Source organism: Ciconia boyciana, chromosome 12, assembly GCF_034638445.1.
Source record: "Ciconia boyciana chromosome 12, ASM3463844v1, whole genome shotgun sequence".
NCBI classification, from domain to species: Eukaryota; Metazoa; Chordata; class Aves; order Ciconiiformes; family Ciconiidae; genus Ciconia; species Ciconia boyciana.
This window is the reverse complement of record NC_132945.1, coordinates 23522783-23543243: the sequence shown is the minus strand read 5'-3', so window position 1 is coordinate 23543243 and position 20461 is coordinate 23522783. Positions and strand designations below refer to the sequence as shown.

The window sequence follows — 20461 nt, the reverse complement described above, 5'->3', positions numbered from 1 at the left end:
AATTTCTAAGCAGCATATCGAGCTCCCAGATGAGGTTAAGGCTCATCAAGTGAGGCACTTCCCATACTTCTGAAATTTGAAACACCGAAACTCCTGGGGAGCCAGGAACTGGCACAGAGGGAAGCTCCAACTCTAACCTAAACTCTTCATTTAGAAACAGAACAGAACTGAAGCACTTAGAAAGATTATAGGGTAAAGTACACTTAATATAAACATCAAACTAAACAGCTTGGTGAACCATAGTATTATGATAACCATTTTCTTGGGGAAAAGAGGGTTTTTTTCATGTACTAAGTGGTCAAAGCAACAAAAATCACCATTACCAGCAATAACATGTCAGACAAGATGAGAGCTTTGTGCAGTAGGATCTTCCAACCAATGTAGTTCTTATGGGAAGTAAGTGAGCTATGGTAAAATAGTATGTGCTGACTGGCAACAGCCACAGCAAAGATTTCTCCCCCCAAAGGGAATGATTAAAATCCTGTTTATGCTGAGAAGTTCAGAATGGGATCTGCCCTTTCAAAGATGGAACACAAAATTACAAAGTCATCTCTTCTTGATTTATTTGGGTTATTTTTGAATAGAAATAGGCTCCTGCAGAAACAAAGGCACATGCTTCCTTACAAAGAGAGGCCTAGCATGCCTTTTCTAAGGTTTCCTTCTGATGCCTCAGTAAGAAGCCAAATCACCCACCAATCATGGAGCGAATAACAAAATCAGCTTCAATGATTTAAGAGATGGTGGCAGAACTCCTTTTTGGCATGAGCCTCTCTTTCATCGCTCTTGTATAGAAAAAAGCCAAACCACAGAGAGGAACCAGTCGTGAGAAGTATTTCCTTAACCAGTCTGCAGCTATGAGAAGAGGCGGCTGTTATCACCAGAGCAACAAAACAGAGGACAAGGGTGGAGAGAGAAGACGAAGGAATGCTGATGTGCTGGGTTGGGATTGAAGAGGGCACAGCAGGGTGTTTATTCATAGTCCATAGGGTTCAGCAGCTATTTCAAAACAAGAAGTCACATCAAAGAAAAGAACTGTTAGCACAGCTCCTACATGAGTTTTTTTCAACCCAGATAAAGCCGTCTTGATAATGGTGAGGAGGAGGAGGGACTTCAGGAAAACTCCCTGTTCCAGAGAATTAGTGAAATTTGCTTCGGTGTTCATGTTAAGATGTCAAAGCAATTATGAAAATCGAGTAGAAAAAAATCCATATAGGGCTTCTCAGGCCTTAGCCCGGCGTAGGTGGGGGTAGCTCTGCAGAGTCCTGTCTATTGCTTCATCCAGGCTCACCACTGGTTTGTAGCCCATGTCTCTTTTGGCCCGTTCACAGCTATAGTAGTGAAACGTTCCAGCTAGTGCTACCCGCATAGGGGTAAAAGTGGGCTTGATGGTGACCAGCGGACTTAGCAGCCACAGCACTAGAGACAGGAACAGGGCCAGGTAATATGCCAGCCAATAGGGAATATGGTACTTGGGAGGATCGTAGTTCAAGCCAGTCAAGATACGGGACATGAAAGCCCAGAAAGGAACTGGTTCATCATTTGTGATATGAAATGCCTGAAAGAGAGGAAGACAAAAAGCCAGATGATAAAATCATTACGGTTTTCACTAATTTGTCTCTGTGATGGCCCACCTCACGTTCATGCTGAGGAGACTGACATCCCTGAGAACACATTTTCATGTGAAACTGCTTTGCACTAACCACCTCTGTCTGAAAAGTGATGAACCCCTTCTTTGCTAAGAAAGCCAGCTACTTCCGACACTCCAGATGTTAAGATTACTCGTAAATGGTCAAGCAAACTGAATGACACAACACAACACAAGAACATTAAAGCATCCTAGCTGTATGTACAGTGCATGCCCAGAGCACGGTGGTGCCATGAAAATCTATGAAAGTTTCTCCTGTTCTGAACTCTATCGTAAAAGCTAAATAACTATGTTTCTTATGTACACATCTCGGCTGTCCGCAATTCTGCCTGGATTTGCTTTCACAAGGAGTTTTACAGCATGAAGTTAAAGTATATTCATACATCTTAGCCCCTGTGGTTGCACACAATGGTCACCAGATGGGCAACCATTCATTATACCCACAGACAGAAAAAAAATGACCCATTTGTGTGTACTAGTTCCACTCATCTCCAAGACAGATGTTCAGTACAGACAAAAATCAGCATGAAATACAGAGCAGACACATGAAGCCAAGCGGGGCTTGCAGATGAAGTTCGGCTAGGGGACACCCACTCCCCTCCCCTTGCTAGGTCCTTCCTTACCTTCCCACACAGGGGAGAGTCTTTCTGAAGATTCTCTGCAGCTAGGATGTGTCCATGGACCACGTTTTCCACATAGGTGAAATCTACCAAGTTCTTTCCATCACTGCACAGACAAAAGGAAGAAGTTTAGCCCCAAGGCAAGTTAGGCTGAAAATCTGCTTGTGGCAAAAGGAAGGACTTTCACACAAGATATATTTATTCCAAGTTTCCTCTTCTCCCGCTCTCTTGTGCTGCAACTTCAGGCTATACCCTGTCAGAGATATAAAATTGCTACATATTATTTTGGAGACAGAGGAAAGGCTGTTATTGTCTCAGCTCTTGTCAAGGCCCTCAAAGTTTACATTCCTGTAACAGTACCATTTTTAAACCTCACAGGCTACCAAGTTTCTATGTGTTGCAGATCCCACAGGTCTCAGAATCAGCAGAGTGATCCACAGAAGCAGAACAAATAGAAACAGAGTGGTAACTAACACAAAGAAAGTCACTTAAGGACAAGCTTTCAATTATGAATTTCTTGGCTCATGAAATTCTAACTTACTCCCTCAATAAGCTAACTTCAGCCCTAGCTGAAACAGATTTAACCCACTGTGTTAAGTCTATTTCTACACAGATACAGAAAATGAAAATGAATCTGCATATCAGATTTTCAAGACTTTTCAGGGACTTTTCAAGTCCTTTTCAAGGACTTTCAAGAGTCCAGCTAAATCAAACAAATGGTTTGTTACAAAACCATCACCACACTCATTTGGCCATAAAAACTGTATTGCTGCAATCCAACATTCTGAGAAAGAATCATTTTCCTTTCCTACGTTCATGGACAAATGGCTATTTTATTTGCTTTCTTGGAAGGGATATACAGGTCTGTATAGCAGTAGGAAAACTCAAATGAGGAATGCATGTTTGAGCTGGAAGAGAATGCAGACTTGCATGAAGTGGAAACCTTGAGTTTGTGTAGGTTTGCTGCTCACAGATCAGTTTGAGAGATCAATTCAGAAGTTAACTGTAAGGAAGAATAAGAACAAAAAAACCCAAACCCCAACACCAAAAAACCCACAACCCTGTTCCCTTTCTTCCTTCCACCCCAAGGATATATTCACATGTACACATATACACACAAACCAGTGCCCTGCATGTAATAAAAATCTATTATAAATTAAAGAGCATGTTTCTTTTAAAGAGCATAATACAATCAATAACTTGAACTATTTCTTGCTCTAAAATTTCAGTGGTCCCCTAGAAGCTCTGCCAGGCTCAATAACAAGGCAAGTATTTTGATCTTATAATCAGAAATATTAAAACACTGCCATACAGGCTTTTTAATTGCAAGAACCTCAAATACCAGAAGTGTATATTAATTAAATTAACAGCAAGTAATCTGAGCTCTCTCATATTTAAAAGGACAGCTCTTTAGACAATGCAAAGACAGCTCAAGCTATGTCAGCTTTCCCCACTGATATTCTTTCCGCACTATGAACACTTACCATCTGAGTGCATGAGTCCCTAGCCCAGAAGGGTTTTTAAAAAAAGAATCCTGGATCACAAGTGAAAAATTAAAGAAACATACTTTTTTCCATGCCACAACATGACTATTGATTTAATATTATTCCTTTCCAAAAGGGCTCTGTAGGTTCAGCATCAATTTTAACAAAAGCTATAAAATGACTGAGCCTAGCTCACCCAATTATGAACTTCATTTTGCCGCTCTTAGCTGCTTGGATGAGGATGGGAACCAGCTGAGGGTCCCTAGGGCCAAATATTCCATGGGGACGAATAGCAGTAGTGAAGAAATTGTTGCCTGGGTCATTCGCACTGAGCACTTCCTGTAGGTAAAAAAAGATAACCAAATCAGGAGAGAGAGGCTGGGAAGAAAAATATGGCTTAGTAATATATTCCAAGATCATCACTAAAGGGGGTGGGTGTTCCCCCATCTCCTTGGGAAGACATCGGTGAAAGAATTACTGTCCACCTATACCTTTACAAATGATCCTTCCTTTGTTCCCATCTCTTCTCCCACTTCTCTTTAATGAGAAAAACAGACAAAAATCTGTTTTCATTATTGAACACTTAATGAATTGACAGGCAAAGGAAAGGAACGCTTCGCCTCTCTCATTTAACACCACAGAAACCAGAGGAGCTTTGAAAGTTCCTCCACTCCATGAATTCTTTATGGACATGTTGGAGAAAAGAAGGACACTAAGCAATTCAATCTCTGTCTCTCTCATCAGTCAATGGAAGATTTCCATCACGGGCCTTCTCAATCGCATTCAGAAGGGGTGTGATCCCTTTTTCCCAGCAGCACCCCTTGCTAAGCAGATTTAGAAAGGCATCTTTGAAGAAGATTTAATTCTATTGGGAGTTTCCAAACAATGTGTTCTACTAATTTTTAACAGCTGCTGGATTTTCTATTACAAATCCAAGAACAACACATACAAATAAACACTGAATACTTTCACTGTTTCACCCAAAACAAAGACATAGTTACAAGCATATTGGGCTAGACTTGATTGCTGCTCATAAGCTTCCACTTTATTAGTCCACTTTACTGCAAAGTGATCGTGCTTGCGAATGAACAGATGTTTTTACGCTGCGTTTTCAATTAAGCTCTTTTCAAGGAATATAAGAAAAATTCTTAAAGGCTAATACTCGACTTTAGAGGACACGCTGTCAGCTTCAGTATGGAAGCAAGTATAAAGCCTTCTTGCACAAAAAGCATAGATTCTTTCCACGACTGAAATGCAAGCCACTGAAAAAAGTTTGAAAAAATGTTTGTTCACGTTGATTTAAAACATTGTCATACCATATTTAAACCACAAATACTGCAGCATTAAGAATCTGAAACAGAACAGATACTGGTGATCTGCAAATGTCCAAAGTAGTGGACATTCAGATGTAGGGGAAATTTTTAGACTTTTTAAAACAAGAATATTTTCAGTATATGGCCAATAGCTTACAACACGTAATTAGGCTGGCATGCTCCTTAACTCAGTCCACATCTCCATCTCATCTTCTCTTTCCCCAGTGACTTGTTCACAATCCCAACTGTAACTTCAGGCTGCACATCAGGTAAATATCATTCTGAAACAGCCTTCCAGTAGGATCAGAGAAGGCAAAAAACTCCCCCCAGCTGCTCTTAAAACAAAGCTGGATCAGTTAAGAAATGGGATTATCACATGGCTCTTGCAACGAAAGCAACATCTCTGCCAGTTCTTTTATTCTTTCTCGAGAAACAACCTCTGCAGTGTAACACACTATTTCATTCAACTTCCCTGGTAATTTATGTCACAGCTTTATTTTATTCTCTTTTTTTATTAAGTGAATACACTACTTAGGAGTTTCACCAGCCAAGGAAGACATAACTGACTACTTATGTATTTGGACTGCTAGACAGCTGCTGGGAAAGCATCCCCTGGACCAACGCCTCAGCATGCCTGGGGAAAAAGATGCGGGTCACTTGTGAAAGACACAAGTGGCAGCCACCTGCCATACTTCTCTGCAACAGAACAAGTGAATCCACAGCTCGCTAGCCTCCATGCAGAGAATAAGAGGACTAAAATCTGACAGATTTGCCTAAAAGAAGGGAATTTTCTATTTCAGTTATACTCTGAAAACTCTGGCAGGCATTGCTATATATGTATGATTCTGCACAGATTCTTTGCAACTGTACGAACGAGATACTTCTTTTTAATGAAAGAGAGATTCTGGAAAACAACAGAGATCTGTTCAGTCTTGAAGAGTCTGTTGTGTCCCCTAGGGCATGCCCTACTTTTAGAAGGGCAGTTTTAATCATCGAAAATAACAATGTTAACCATATGATGACAAATACCTTCTCCTGTAGGATCTTTGTCTCTGTGTAATAGTCGATAGGTTTTTTTGCATAAGGGAGGTCTTCTGATCCATTTTTTATGTCTGTGCCCTCAAAAACTACACTGGCACTGCTAGTTAACACCAGTTTCTGCAATAGATGTGAAAGAAAACAGTTGTTTAAAGCCTAAGACAAAAGGGTCATTATTTACGAAGGCTGAGTAAAGACAATAATAATGTTTAATCAACTGATTCTACAGATCATAAACTAAGTCTAGAAGAACATGGGCTAAAAGAAGACCATCTGAAACTGCAGGTAAGAAAACTTCCACTCTTTTAATTGACTCTGTCACACTGTTTAGTGGTACCTAAAGGAGATTAAAACATTTCAACAAACATCCAAGGCAGCCAGTCAAGGGGAAAACATCTCCAGGAAAATCAGAGTGCCCACTCAGCTTGGCACATTTTGGCACTTAACACGCAATGAGTGTTTTTAAGGTATATTTGCTCATCTTGATGATATCAGTATCATCAATATCACAGTATCAATATCAACAATATCACAGTAGATTAAACCAAAAGAGAATTCTTATCTTGGATGTTTTTGTTGGATACAAACATACCCTAGTGGATTCAGAACAGGAAGTCAGTGATGTATCTGAGTAATCAGAAACATGTGGTTTTAAACCAGATCTACATTGTAATAGAAAGATGACTAGATCCAACAAGTTCGAACAAGACTTAACTCCTTGCTCTGACAGAATCCAGATTAAGCCTGAAGGTAAACACCGCGTGGCCCATTTCCTACAACAGCTTATTACACGAGGGGAGGAAAAAAACCCCAACAAACAACAAACTGTGGGGCTGGGAGTCCTATATGATAGACATAATTTAATTCTAAACATTATCACTTCTGTATTTGTACGTGGACACTGCGCAAAATGCATGCTTTGGAGGCAACATCTCTGCCCAAAATAAGTAAGGGATCTTCACATGCGTTGCGCTTGAAAATTTGCTAAGAATTTAAATGAAAACTCATGTGATATCAAAATAACATAAGGGGGAAAAAAAAAAACAACCACCAAAAAACTTGCCTGAACAGCAGCCTGGTTCCCTCTGGCTCTTTCTTTTGTGGGCAAATGACTTTCTAAACCAAATTATACTGAGATTATGGTACAAGTGTGTTCCTTCTCATTATATGTCAAATAATTCACATAGGTAATAGATGCCATGAATACTTCCACTGCTGGAAAAGCTATCTTTAGAGTTGTCCCCTTATTAAAGCATGAAAGAATCCACTTGTCAGTCATGGTTCTCCCATAGGTGATTCCCAGTCGTCTAGTAGGACAAATTTTAATGGATGCTTTTGCTGCAGGCAGGAAGATTGCAATGTGTAGGTTTTCTGTGGCAAACATGGGCTGAGCTTACACCAGACACTACGCGGGAGACCAACAGAGTCTCTCTCTTCCACTAATTTTCATAGAACAAGGAGGAATTCAGTATCTCAGAGACCTTTGCCCCTCTATCAAACTAGATCGAAATTGGTCCATGCAGCAATTGTTATAAAGTCACATCAGCGTCTTATAGTCTCCATGTGCTTTTCTACCCTTACCTGCACTCCAGCTTCTTTGCAGGCTTCAATGACTGCTTTGGTTCCCATAAAATTCACCTTGTAAAACAGTTCCCTGTTGTCACTTGAAGGTGCTGGTGATGCACAATGAAATGCCACTGACACACCTTGTAAAGCTGGGAGCAAAGCCTAGAAGATACATCGCATGAGACAGCAATGAAGCAACAGGAGTAGTGTCTACTCAGAAAAAAAGAAGAAAGGAAATAAAACACAGTTCTTTTTCTCATGGAAACAAAACCGCTAAATTTCAAGTCACGTTCCTTCCATAAAGGTGAGCAGCTGGAATAGGATTAGTGTGTAGGATCTTCACAATGTCCTCTCCTTCTTGCTAGGCAAAAAAGCACTACATCATCTTTTCTTTCCAGAGAAGAACCTGGGAACTTTCTGAGACCTGGAGGCTATCTAGACTTAACTACTTGCAATGGTCTCAAGTGCAGTTATGAGACTCAAAATTACCTGGAGACAGGAGTTAGAAAACTCAGCAAGCAGCAGGTTTAACAGCCAACAGTACCCCATGGCACTGTCTGTGTTTGAGATGACTGTCATGAGTCCTGATACTTTATACTGGTGGGGAGATGTCTCTTCACATCGCCTACAAACGTTTTTGCCAAGGCTCATGCACATGACTGAGTTAAGGCAAGAGGTCTTAGCGTGCCTTAACCGTGAGGAGTAATGCATTCTGCTGTACTCATGCAGCTGAAGTTAGCTAGGAGAGCGCCCACAGGTAATTACCAACAGCGACTGTAATTAGACTGTATATCTAAGCTAACAGTAATGCAAATCATAATACAGAAACAAGTTCTGTTCTTTCCAGCTTCAAGCAGATGTCAAGGGTATTTCTTTAAATGTCCTAGATGAGCAAAACTGCTTAGGCTACTGACTTCACAGGGAAAGGTTGGGAGGCATATCTACATACCCTTTTACAACCTGCGCAATGCCTTCAGGTGTTTTAGTGCTTCAGGCAAGGCTCAGTAAGCTGTTTGAACGAACATGTATTTAAACAGACATCCTTTCTATCTACCCATGTCATGTACTGTTGTTAGTCTGTACCTCTTTGTCACAAAGGTCTCCCAGGAAGAACTGCACTCTGTCATTGTCAAATCTCTTCTGAATATCAAACACATTGACCGCGTAACCCTTCTCCAGGAGCTGCTCCACCATGTGCTGGCCTAAGAATCCTGACCCGCCGATCACTGTACATTTCTTACCAGCCTGCAGAGACAGGGAGAAAAGCACTTTAGCAAGCAGACATACAACAACAAACTGCGCAAGTAAACTGATGGAAACTTCCTGAGATCTTAACGTGCTGGAATTTTGCACAACTAGTCACTAGCTAGTGTAATTGGAGGAGTCTAAATTCAGATATCAAAAGACTCTTCAATATGTCTGTGCTATCACAGTAACTTAAGAGTTCAGACATGCTAACGGTCCACACGGCTCACATGCTGGTTTGTATTTGGCAGGACTCTGCCTCATCACCAAGTGGCTCACGTAGCAGGGAAGAAAAAGAAGACTGGCTTCAACAAACTCTGCCCTGATGGTAAAGCAAACAGAATCTGCTTCAGCCACATGGCACAGATAATTCAGAATACTAAAACTGTCACCGTTAGCAAGGACAAAACCATTTTCAGAGCATGTGAAACTTAGGCTTCTCCAAGCCAAGAAAGCAATCAGGTAAAGGCAACGCTTATCCTTTTGAGTTAGTCATTAGTTCTTCCTTTCTTTTTTTAAGCTTTTTAAAATCAATGGCTGGAGTCACTAATTAACAGATTCCAGTCTGGCCACTCGTCTAACTGGACTGAAACTTGAAGACCTTACCGCCAACACAGAACATACAAGCAACGAGCCTGAGGAAGCTTTTGTACAAAGAATGCTCTGTCCTGGTTGGAAATAGATTTTCTCCTTATTGTTGCTACACAAAAACCCACCTCTGCAGTTATACTGTCGAGCTGACGGGAATTTTAACCCAGTGAAACCACACAAAGACAACAATTGTTCAGAAGTTTCTAAGTGCTACATCCTTAAACAAAGGTTCTACTGCAAAGTGTCAATTATCCACAACAGAATTTAGAAGAGTTCACTGGAGTTGCTCAGTTACATTAAAGCATAACCCATTATTTAGAATGGTGCATGCAAAGTACAGTCTGATTAAAATAATTTTTTAAAAAGTTCTAATGGGTTGGCCCAGTGGTCTATTTGTTTTTGATAGCTGCAAGAGAACAGATGATATAGAAAGATACGTGAGCCTAAGGACTCTCTGCAGTCCACTCTCCTTTTACTCCCCCACTACAACAGGTTTGCATTTGCTTTACTCGTCAGCTTCCTGATTCTCTAAACTCAGTCACATCCCCCCCTGCGGTGTCCTCTCCCTGTTGAGGGGTCTAGCCTTTCCAGCTTCTCTTCCAAAGGCAGTCACTCTGTTCCATTGATATTTTTACTTGTCTTCCCCTGTACCCTTTCTCATTCCAGGGTGTTCTTCATAAAATGAGAGCACCCAAACTGCACTTAGATGTGCTGAACTAAAGTTTTACAGTGGCAGAATGACGCCCTCTGCCTGGCTCTAAATATCAGAATCATTTCCTACCAGTACAGATGAGATAGTTCCGTTTTTTCTGTATAATAGTTTTCCCACTTGCCCAAGTAAAGGACAGTATTCTAACTAGTGATGAGAAGCAGCCTATTTAAATAATCTTTAGTGCACATTTATAATACGCAATACAATCTAGTACACACACCTCTTGGGAAAGTACTAAATGAACCAACTCAATGACCAGAATCAGTATAACTGCAGCTAACAGTGCTGCACCTGGATTAATTAGCTGTTTTTAAAAATGCACGTAGAAAGCCAGGCTACACATGATTATATTGATTTTAGGATATGAATTACTACCTCTCTAGTGTTGTGCTGTGATGATACAACAGCTTGTTCATGCTCTCTAACATGATGCTACATTGGGGTTTTTTTTGGTTTCTTTGTTTCCTAAATATCTGAGATTCACTGGTCTTCCATAAGCTTCATATGAATTAATGGGAAAATAGTTCAGAAGGTAGGACTTTCTCTACTAACAAGAACCACAGGTAATGCAACAGAACAGCTTAATAAATTGTACTCCTAAGAGTAATGTCCAAACATTTCTCTGAGCTAAGCAAAATGTTACTCTTTCCATATTCTAACCTCCTGTATTCAAAGTAGTAATCATAGAAAGAGGTTACACAATGGTCTAGTGGATCTTAGGGACCTCAGCTGGGCCTTTATCTGCACTACAACATGGAATAATGTTATAAGGCACGTAGAAATGATCCTGGAGTAACTAAATCTCCAGACCAATTGATTTGGCAGCACTGACAAAGCCACTGGTGTTCTTGGGGGGGGGTGGAGCATTCCTGGATCTCTTTGGAACAGCAGCAAATGATTCCTTGGAAAATCACGTTTTCCCTGCCAATACCTCTAGAGTTAGCATTAATGCAGGAACCGTCTCATGTCTTCCCTAGTAATGTTCAGAAGAAATATCTATGAAAACATGTTTCTGCAAGACAAATCTTCATAAAGCATCATTTAAGTCTTCAACTTACCGATCTGAGGCGTGTGGCCATTTCTCAGATGATTCACTATCAACCGATTCCTTTAAAAAAGGAGAATATTATTTTATTCACAATACAATACTTTACTTAAGCATTCCATTAACACAAACCAAACTCTTTTTTAAACACGTTTCTAGTTATAGAAATCAAAGTTTGAAGCCATTATGCTGAAGCAGAAGCATGAAAAGAGTGAGCTAAGTCTCTCTGCCCTGCTGAACAAAATAAGCGGTAGAAGAGTAACAGTTACATCAAATAGCCTTCTCAAAGGCATAACTTTAATATAATAAAATGCCATTGATAACAAAGGCACCATCTTATTTTAGCTAGTATTAGCTTCATGCACTTCCTTTAAGTCTGAATATTTATACTCCAAATAACATGAACACAATTGCAGGTTTTGGCAATGTCCTCTTCAGAAATATAGTTGCTCAAGGGTGTTAGGAACAACAAAATAAAAGTGAAGTTCAAGCATTTCAGCAGCACCGTGCCGCCTGTCCCACAGCAGCAGACACAGCACGGAAGAAACGCTGGCACTCACTGGTGCCCATCAGTGAAGAGAGGGGAGCCTCTGGTGAGATTTTCCAAGTTTTCACATCATGGGCTGTTGGTGCCACCAGTTTCATTAAAAGACGCTCTTCCTCCCAGAAACGGCAAACAAAATTCCCAACTCAGCTGGGATCCTACTGTGTGGGGTATAATTGAAAGACAGAAAAAGACAATATGCCTACTTTGATCTGTCCCCAACATAAAGACAAGGTGCACGCAAAGACTTCTGATGGCTTTATGGTCACTTTAAACCATCACTATGATAAACTACTGCTTTAGAGGCTGATTTGATTCTCCTTATTCCTAGTCAGTGCTTCCCACTCCCTCCTGCTATTCATGCGCTGAGATGGATCAAGGCTATGACTAGCTGAAAATTAATCATTTTCTGCCTGGGTTGGTTTTCAGCCAGAGCAGCTCTCTGACCCATCTCACTTCACGAACACTAGTGCCAACACAACTGGATGAGATCCAGGAACAGGTACACCAATACCACTATAAAATTATCACAGTATCATGCCTCACGCAAGCAAATACATCTGTTGGACTGGCTCCCTCTGCAAGCTACAGTTTAGCACTCTTCATTTTTTATTTTTCTGAAAAGCCCTTTGAAATGGCAAGGAAAGAGACAAAGAAAGGCAGGATTGGTGCCTGTCCAGCCAGGAACACCAAGCTGGTTTGAAAGTATGAGCACAGGGTGATCCACCCTCCAGATGCCCCCTCTTTTACACCCACATCTCCCTTAACACAGTCCTTACCCCTCTCCAAAATACAATTTATGAACTGCTCTGCCTCCAGTTTCCCTCCAGCTCTTTCAACCCCCCATCCCAGAGCCCCCCACCCTTCTCTCACCCCTTCAGCCGCCCTCCACACACCCCCAGCTTTCCTCACACCCCTCTACTGCCTGCCCTTCCTCACACCGCAGCCCTCCTCACATCCCTGCAGCCTCCCCTACCCCCAGCACCTCAGACCCCAGCTGCCCACTCCACACACCCCACAACCTACCCTCTACCCCACGTCTCCTCACACTGCCCCCAGCTTCTCCGCCCCCCAGCCTGCCCCTCCACACACCCCACAACCTTCCCCATGCCCCAGCCCTCCCCACATCCCTGCAGCCTCCCCCATCCCCAGCTTCCCTCCCCCCACCCCACACCCTATCCCATGTTCCCCCACATCCTCCCCTACCCCCCGATTAGCTCCCCAGCCCCCTCAACCTACCCCACACCCCAGCCCTCCTCACAGCCCCGCAGGCTCTGCTGCCTCCAGCCTGCCCCTCCCCAGCCCCATGACCTTCCCCACACCCCAGGCCTCCTCACACCCCTCAGCCTCCCTCAGCCCGACCCCTCCCCACTCACCACACCGGCAGCGCCCGCAGTCCTCCTCAGCCTTCCTCAGCCCGCCCTCACCCCGGCCCGGCCCCGGCCCCGGCCCCGCCCCCGCCTCGAGCCCGTCCCTCCTGCCCACCAATCGGCGCGGACGCTTCCAGCAGACCCCGCCCACTCCTCCGGCTCCCGCCGCTTCTCCTCCCGCGCGCCCTGGGCTGAGCATCGCGCTAGCCGGCTTTCGCTCGCTGATTGGTCCGCGGCATCCTCCCTTCGGCCAATCGCGTTGACGGACGGAGGAGAGGCTCTTCTCCCCGCTCAGGCTCCTCTTGGATCCGCCCCAGCCACGTGTTGGCCAATAGCGATCGCCTAACCGCTTCCCGCGCCGGGCTCTCCACCAAATAGGAGTGAGGGTTGCCATAGCAGCGGTGTAGGGGCATTAGCCAATGGGGAGGGGCGGCATTGAGTCTCGGCCTGCTAGGACTGGAGCCGCCCCAAGGCACCGGCCGCCGGGATGGTGAGTGCGGCCCGGCCCGGCGCCTCCCTCACCGGCGGCGGGGCGGGCTCTCGGGCCCTGCGCTGCTCTGCTCCGGCTTCCTGGCGCCACGGTCGCCAGGCCGCGGGGGAGGCCCTTGTCAGCCCGGAGGGGCCCCGGGGCCGCGGTGTGGGCTGGGGGCTGAGGCGGCCGCTGTCCCACGGGCCTCACCCGCCCTTCCCAGGGCGGTGCGTCGCCGCGGCGGCGGCCTGATCCTCCTTTGCTCTTGTGTTGCTGTGCCAAGGCCTCCAGCTTTAAGAAGCCCTCGCTAGGAGCCGCGTCCCAGAGGAAGAAAGCGAGTCCCAAGTTGGAGCTCACTGAGGAGCAGAAGCAGGAGGTCCGGGAGGCTTTCGACCTGTTTGACACAGACGGCACTGGGAACATAGATGTTAAGGAGCTGAAGGTAAGAATTTTCCTAGTGCTAAAAGCACAGTTCTACTGAGGTTCTAAAGCAACAGGGGCATAAACGCCTAAATGAACTTAAACCGGAAAGGAGAGTTTCCCCCTCCATCCCCTCCAGCATAAAACCTTGCTGTCAACGGGTACATTTTTCTCTTTAATTATAGCTCTTTACTGCTGTTACCAGGTGTCTTTAGGGCTGGGCTGGCCAAAATACATCAATAGTTCTGTATTTTCTGTACTGTCTCCTCCTTTGTTAGTAAAACATCAAAAAGGGTTTGTGCATGTTAAAAAGGGGGGGGATGTTCCCCTCCTGTGTGTTGTTGAGGATTGCATGCTTTGCAACTGAGGTTATCCAAGCTATGGAATACACCAATGTTACTCATTTTCATGCTTTTATTTATTGCAAAACATTTTCGGTTCCTCCCCACCCCTGTCCTTTGGGAACAATAATCAATAAATTAGGACTTCTTTTGCTCTCAGAATTTGCCCTTCCTATTTGCTAGCTGGATGTCCATATTACTTAAGACCATAGGGAGGAGACCTGATTTCAAACTTGCCGCTTGCCCTTTTATCAAAGGAGGAAAAAGTAAAGTGTGTGGGTGTGCATGCATGTGGCTGCGAGTGACGGCATCCTTGGATATGCTGCTTATAGGAGTGTTGTCAGAAAGGCACACGAAGCGTTTGACTCGTGTTTTCCCAACACTCATTGAAAAAGACTTTTGTCACTAGAATGAAAAATTAGCTGATTTAAGTTCCCTGTGGTCTACCAGCTTAAGACCTTCCATGTTTGTGCCATCGGATCTGGTTGTTAGAGTTCGGTAGAGTTGCAGGTATGATGGAAACTTCTTTCAGGGAGTCACTTGTCTTGAAGTTATTTTGTTGAGACATTTCTGGGTCTTACGTTTAGCCATTTTGCTTACAACAGGGCCTGAAATAAGCTTTTTTATTATTCAGTGTCTTGCTTCTCATTCCAAAGGGAATACAGGTAGCAATTCCCTTGACAGGAGTGGAATAACATTCAATTTTCCAGTAGCCTTGGAAATTGCTATCCACAGCACTGTGTGACAGTTTGGGATTTTTCCTTCAAAATATTAGTGGAAGTGGGACTCTTTTATGCTCTGAGTGCCCATCACAAGAATTTTAAAAAGTATATACCAAAATAGCTATGCTAAGGCTTTATAAAAAAACTCCACATTTTCTCAGAGAAAATATTTCTCCCAAGACTCTATTATATAGCCTTACCCTCCACGTTCTTGCCTGTTCTGAGCTGGGGGTGGTGGATGCAGTGGTAAGGATGTGTTTAGGAAATTTCTGAATTAACTGAAGGACAAATCCAGAATATGAATGGTTGCATGCCTGTCTTCTGCATCTTGATGTGCCCTTGTGTGAGAGAAGCATTGCTCCAAGTCTGCCCCTTACCTTGCTGTTTTCCTCGAGACACAGAGTGCGTGTTTTAACATGATGTGGCATAAAATTCAACTTCCCCCCCCCGTGGTTTTGTTTATAGTTTTGTTTGATTTATGAAATTTTTTTGTCCTTACAGGTGGCCATGAGAGCGCTAGGGTTTGAACCTAAAAAAGAAGAGATCAAGAAAATGATATCAGATATCGATAAGGAAGGAACGGGAAAAATAAGCTTCAATGACTTCTTGGTAGTGATGACACAGAAAATGGTATGTAAGTTTTAAAAGTCGAAGTGAAAGCAATCTGGAAAATGGCTGAGTACCTTTCATCTCCTTTTGGTTTTAGTGGAAGATGAAAGCACTGTTTTAATCTTAACAAAATACATAAAAGTTAGAATTGCCAGACAGGGACTACCCTATCTCATTTTTCAAGGTAAGATTGGAATAATTATGTCATTAACAAGTTTCTTTAGCAATCAAGTTTTTGTGTGTGTGTGAGAAAAGGGAAAAACTGAAATCAAGATTTTTATCACAGATTAAAACCAGCTCTGACCTGCAGAAAGCTGTCCGGAGTATTGACACGTGACATGGATGACTGTGTAGCAGTGCACTGTATTTTCTTTTATTGCGTTTTAAGATATTTACAGATGAAATCTCTGGTTTTAAAAATCTTAAAACATGTTGAGTAAAACCAGATATTTAACACTGGAAGATCCTGATACTGAAATCCCAAAGACATCTGGGTAGCTATGAAAGAAAAAAAAAATTCCTGAAACCCTGAGGTTCAGGAAGCATCGCTGTGTCTCTGACTACTTTCAGCTTTGCACATATACTTCCTGTTGGCTGGCCTTCATTAAATTTGCTCTTAAGAGAGTTTCTCAGTCTTTCTAATGCTTGTCTCTTATCGCTTTATTTTGAGTGTTACCTACAACATAACCACTACTTTTTTGCCTTAAACTTATGCTTACTTCTTTAAGGCTGAAAAAGATTCCAAAGAGGAGATTCTCAAAGCTTTCAAACTCTTTGATGACGATGAAACTGGCAAAATCTCGTTCAAAAACCTCAAACGTGTCGCCAAAGAACTGGGGGAGAATCTCACAGATGAAGAGCTGCAGGTTTGTACCTGGTATATGAAACCATATCATACACAAACACTCACTGTCTGCATTTGTGTGTAGTGAACATAGAAAGGTCCAGATTACGCTGTGCCCGTTGGGTAGGAAGGCAGCCACAGAACATTCGTGTAGTTGGTTTCATATTTACATTTGTTTAAAACCGATGTAAATAGTCACAGGCTAATTCTCCATCTGTCTGGAGAGCTGAGCCATATCTCTAACTGGTCTGCTAAGCACTAGAGCTAGCAGTGAGAATAAGGAATGGGAATCTCTATCTCAGTGGGGGCAGGAAGCCCTCTCGGGGTCAGCTTTTAGGTAAAGGCAGCAGTCTCTCAGTCTTAGGTGCTGTCCTCTGGCGTCTTTACGCTTGAACTGTTAGGAAAATCTGCCTCCTCTCTTCCAGAAATGGAAGAGCTTCTGTCAATTTGTGATTGAGAAATGGATTCTGAGGTCAAAGATGGGTTAAGCATACATGGCTGTCGAAATTGCGTCAGTAGAATTGCAGTTTTATGGAGTTACGGTGATGTAACAGGAACAACTCTGCTCCAAGCACTCTGTTTCTTCCAGGACAGTTCCTAATACAACATTTTCTATAAAGATTTTTGTATAAATATATATAAACATATGAGTGTCTAGTTTAGTAAATACTTTGTTGCATAGTAGGTCTGATGTTGAGCTAACACTGTCCCCTCCAACATAATGTACCAAAAAGTGGTTCTAATTCTGAATTAATCCAACAATTCTAATCCTAATCTAATCTGCACCTAATTTCTGAATACAAATATATTTCAGGAAATGATTGATGAAGCAGATAGAGATGGGGATGGGGAAGTGAACGAGCAAGAATTCTTGCGGATCATGAAGAAGACCAGCCTTTACTGAAATGGAATTTTATTTATTTTTGCACATGTGTATATAGGTTTGGTAGGTGCCTCACTTTTCTACAGTCTTTAATTTCTTTTGAGACAACAGAAAATATAGGTCAGTATGTTTTTTAAGTGGATGTTTTTCAACTTGTGTTTGCGGACAGTTACCAACTGCTAACCTGTTTACATGTAGCAACGTGGTTGCTCGTTTGTGCTCGTAAGGTGTTTACACTCTTTGTTTTCCACACACAAACTGCATTTTCAGTGACAGTATTCAGATCCTTCTCTGACTAAAACCCATGTGTCAAATGATGATGGTTTGGTAAAGAGAGGACTCAAAGCCAGATAGTGGAAATCTCTGTTTCCTAGCAGTTGAAGTTTTTGGTTTAATGTCTTGGTTTGGGCCCAGCTATAGTGAACTCTTTTTATGTGACATATTTGCAAGGATCAGCTTTTTATACTGTCTTACAGCGATTATCCCTTCCCCCTTTTTTAGTATGTTCTTTAAACTGAAAAAAAAAGTAAGTAAATAGACTGCTGCAATTTAACTTACTGCTATTGAGTTCACATGCTTAAAGAAATCTGTTTGCAAAAGATGAGGAAAGTTACCAGCGCTGCTGCTGAAAGCTCTGTGTGTTTGCAGGAATATTCAGTGGCCGCAAATATAAGATTGTATTTAAAATAAAGTGTCTTATTTTAAGCCATCAGAGTTGTGGAAAGAAGTATACACAAATACAACCAAATCCGCTGGTACAGCATGCCCTCTGATCTGCTGACGGATAATAAAACAATTCTTCCAGGTATTTCAAGAGTTTCAACTTTTAACTGGCTTCAGAAGGGCCCTGGGTATTAATGCTTCGCTCTAGGGGCAGCAGCGACAGCACTCTGAGGTGAGGGCGTAGCTGAAGGGTGGTTTGTGCCTTGTGCTGGAAGGAAACAAGCTCCCCTGCCCTCCTGCTCGGTCTCCTTGCTCCCCGATCCCTCTGGTGCCCTCCCTCCCCGCTCAGGCGAGGGAAGGACAGCTATCCTCCCTTCCCCAAACCTCAGCCGCCTCCTGCCTGACTCAGCAGCTCATTTATTCCTCCGAGGTTCTTGTAGCCTCGTGTGCCCCCGTGTGGTAAAGTCCCCCTGTTACAGAAAAGTGTAAAAAGTAAAACCGGATTTCGAATTTTAACACGAGACGTAATATGGAGGAATATGTACGTGGCAAGGGGTACATCAAAAACTGATTGTTTCATTTATCGGCCAAGGTTAATTTAATAAATGCATGACGTGGGTCATTCGTTCTGAGAAATAACGTTCAGCTCGTCACACGACTTCAGATACCCGGGCAGGATAGTTGAGATTTTGGCTTTGAAGCCGCTCGCCACCGGGCCACGACCAGGGACGGGGCCGGCCGGTGGCCGCGGCGGCCGGCGGGGCCACCCCGCGGGGCTTGTCCCGCCCCCGATCTGCGTCTCGGCCAATCAGTCCCCGGCTTTACCTGAGGAGCAGGAGCACTAAGCCAATGAGGAGCGCGGTTGCAACGGCGCCGTGAGGGTAGCGGGGCGGGCGGTGGGATGGCGAGCGGGGCAGCTGCCCCGCGGGTCCTCCGCGCAGCCTGCTGCCGGCCCGGGTCTGGCGCCGGTCCCGGGAGCTGCTCTGCGGAGCGGCGGGGCGCGGGTGCTCGCCTTGTCCCGACCACCGCCTTGGAACCCTCCCTCAGAAACGCCTCAGGCGGGGTAGGGCGTTGCTGAGGCGCCCGCCTGAGGCGTTTCTGAGGGAAGCGGCGGGCGGTGGCTCTGTGGGCGCCTCCGAGGGAGGATGGCGGAAGGGAGGGGGCGACTGCGGCCGGGGCCGGTCCCCGTCCCCGCGCCGGCCCGTCTGAGGCCGCCGGGCCTCTCTCCGGCAGGCCTCCAGCAGCCGGGAGCTCCCCGCCGGAGAAACCAGCCCCCGCCTTCCCGGTCAGCGAAGAGCTGCGAGAGGCCTCTGAGTTGTTCGGTCCTGATGGCTGCGGCCTAATAGATGTCAGCGACTTGAAGGCAAGAAGCTGTAAAAATGCAGCGTGTTTACTGGTGAAAACAAAGGCTGTGAGGTTTAGTGACTCCTCGCTTGTCCTCATTTCCACCCCGTGAAGCCCCACACAGCTGCATTGCCTTTTTCACATGCCTCTGGGCTATGGAGAAGAAAACCCGGTCAGGAATGAGAACCTGCGGTTACAGTGAGCTTTTAGGAGGTGAAGTTATTCCACCGCTCTCACCCAGATGCCTTCTACTTTCCTACCCTGGTTGCGAATCTCCTCTTGTCATGTTTTCATCAGTGCACCAAGATAACGTTAACCTGTGCTGCAGGGACTGTCTAGGCAGGCCTGAAAGAAGGCACAGATGTGCAGCATATCCTTCATAACCCATTTCACATGTGGAAAATCATATTACTATAGTATTGCTGTTGTACTACCATGCCTGCAGTGGGAGTTCATAATGGCATGTAGAGCTTGTCATCGCTCTGCTGCTGATTGAACTCGGCCCAGATCAGTAGGGGGTTTAGGTCCTTTTTCTGTGATGCTGCAGAATAAACCTCAGGAGTTTCCTACCCTCTCTTTCTTCACAGCAACCCCCGTCCTCAAGAAGTTGAGGAGGAATGACATTTTGCAGGCAAAATTCTCTTAACAACCCCTGTCATCTAACAGCCTTTTACAAACACAGTGCAAGTTTATGTAGCTGAAGGGTGTTCAGTCTGCTGCTCTTCGGGATGTGTTTGCACAGTCTGAGTAATCCAGATCAGAAGCCTGGATCCCCTCAGGCAGGTAGAAATGACACAATTGCTTTGTGACCACAGTTGCACTTGGAACTTGAATTACTGTAGTCAAACAGAAGTGACTGGCAGTAAACATAAATGTTGGAAATGAGGCTAATCATTTACAAGCGCCTGATAAACACGGCTGTGAGAGAGCAACTGGTGTTTGCCACCTATTGCTTTTGGACCACCTGCTGTGCTAACAGACTTTGCTGCCTGA

General features: G+C 44.1%; 2 protein-coding genes across 4 annotated transcripts; one reads left to right on the top strand and one right to left on the bottom strand.

The window, feature by feature from the left end:
* Nucleotides 1–363: 363 nt before the first annotated feature.
* Nucleotides 364–13226, bottom strand: NSDHL (NAD(P) dependent 3-beta-hydroxysteroid dehydrogenase NSDHL). Of its 3 annotated transcripts, XM_072877330.1 has the most exons (9): nt 13180–13226; nt 11820–11964; nt 11273–11322; nt 8750–8911; nt 7682–7828; nt 6092–6220; nt 3946–4088; nt 2269–2371; nt 364–1555 (listed from the first exon to the last, which is right to left on the bottom strand). In XM_072877330.1, exons 3-9 carry the CDS (start codon nt 11291–11293, stop codon nt 1220–1222), a joined length of 1041 nt encoding a protein of 346 aa, XP_072733431.1. In that variant the 5' UTR covers nt 11294–11322; nt 11820–11964; nt 13180–13226; the 3' UTR covers nt 364–1219. The 3 variants fall into 3 exon arrangements, with proteins under 3 accessions (XP_072733431.1, XP_072733432.1, XP_072733429.1); XM_072877331.1 differs by lacking the exon at nt 11820–11964 and having other exon boundaries at nt 13180–13225; XM_072877328.1 differs by lacking the exon at nt 13180–13226 and having other exon boundaries at nt 11820–12542.
* Nucleotides 13227–13559: 333 nt separating this feature from the next.
* LOC140658609 (centrin-2) lies at nt 13560–18170 on the top strand. Its single transcript, XM_072877246.1, has 5 exons — nt 13560–13663; nt 13926–14084; nt 15627–15755; nt 16463–16600; nt 17393–18170. Exons 1-5 carry the CDS (start codon nt 13661–13663, stop codon nt 17480–17482), a joined length of 519 nt encoding a protein of 172 aa, XP_072733347.1. The 5' UTR covers nt 13560–13660; the 3' UTR covers nt 17483–18170.
* The last annotated feature ends 2291 nt before the right edge of the window (nt 18171–20461 follow it).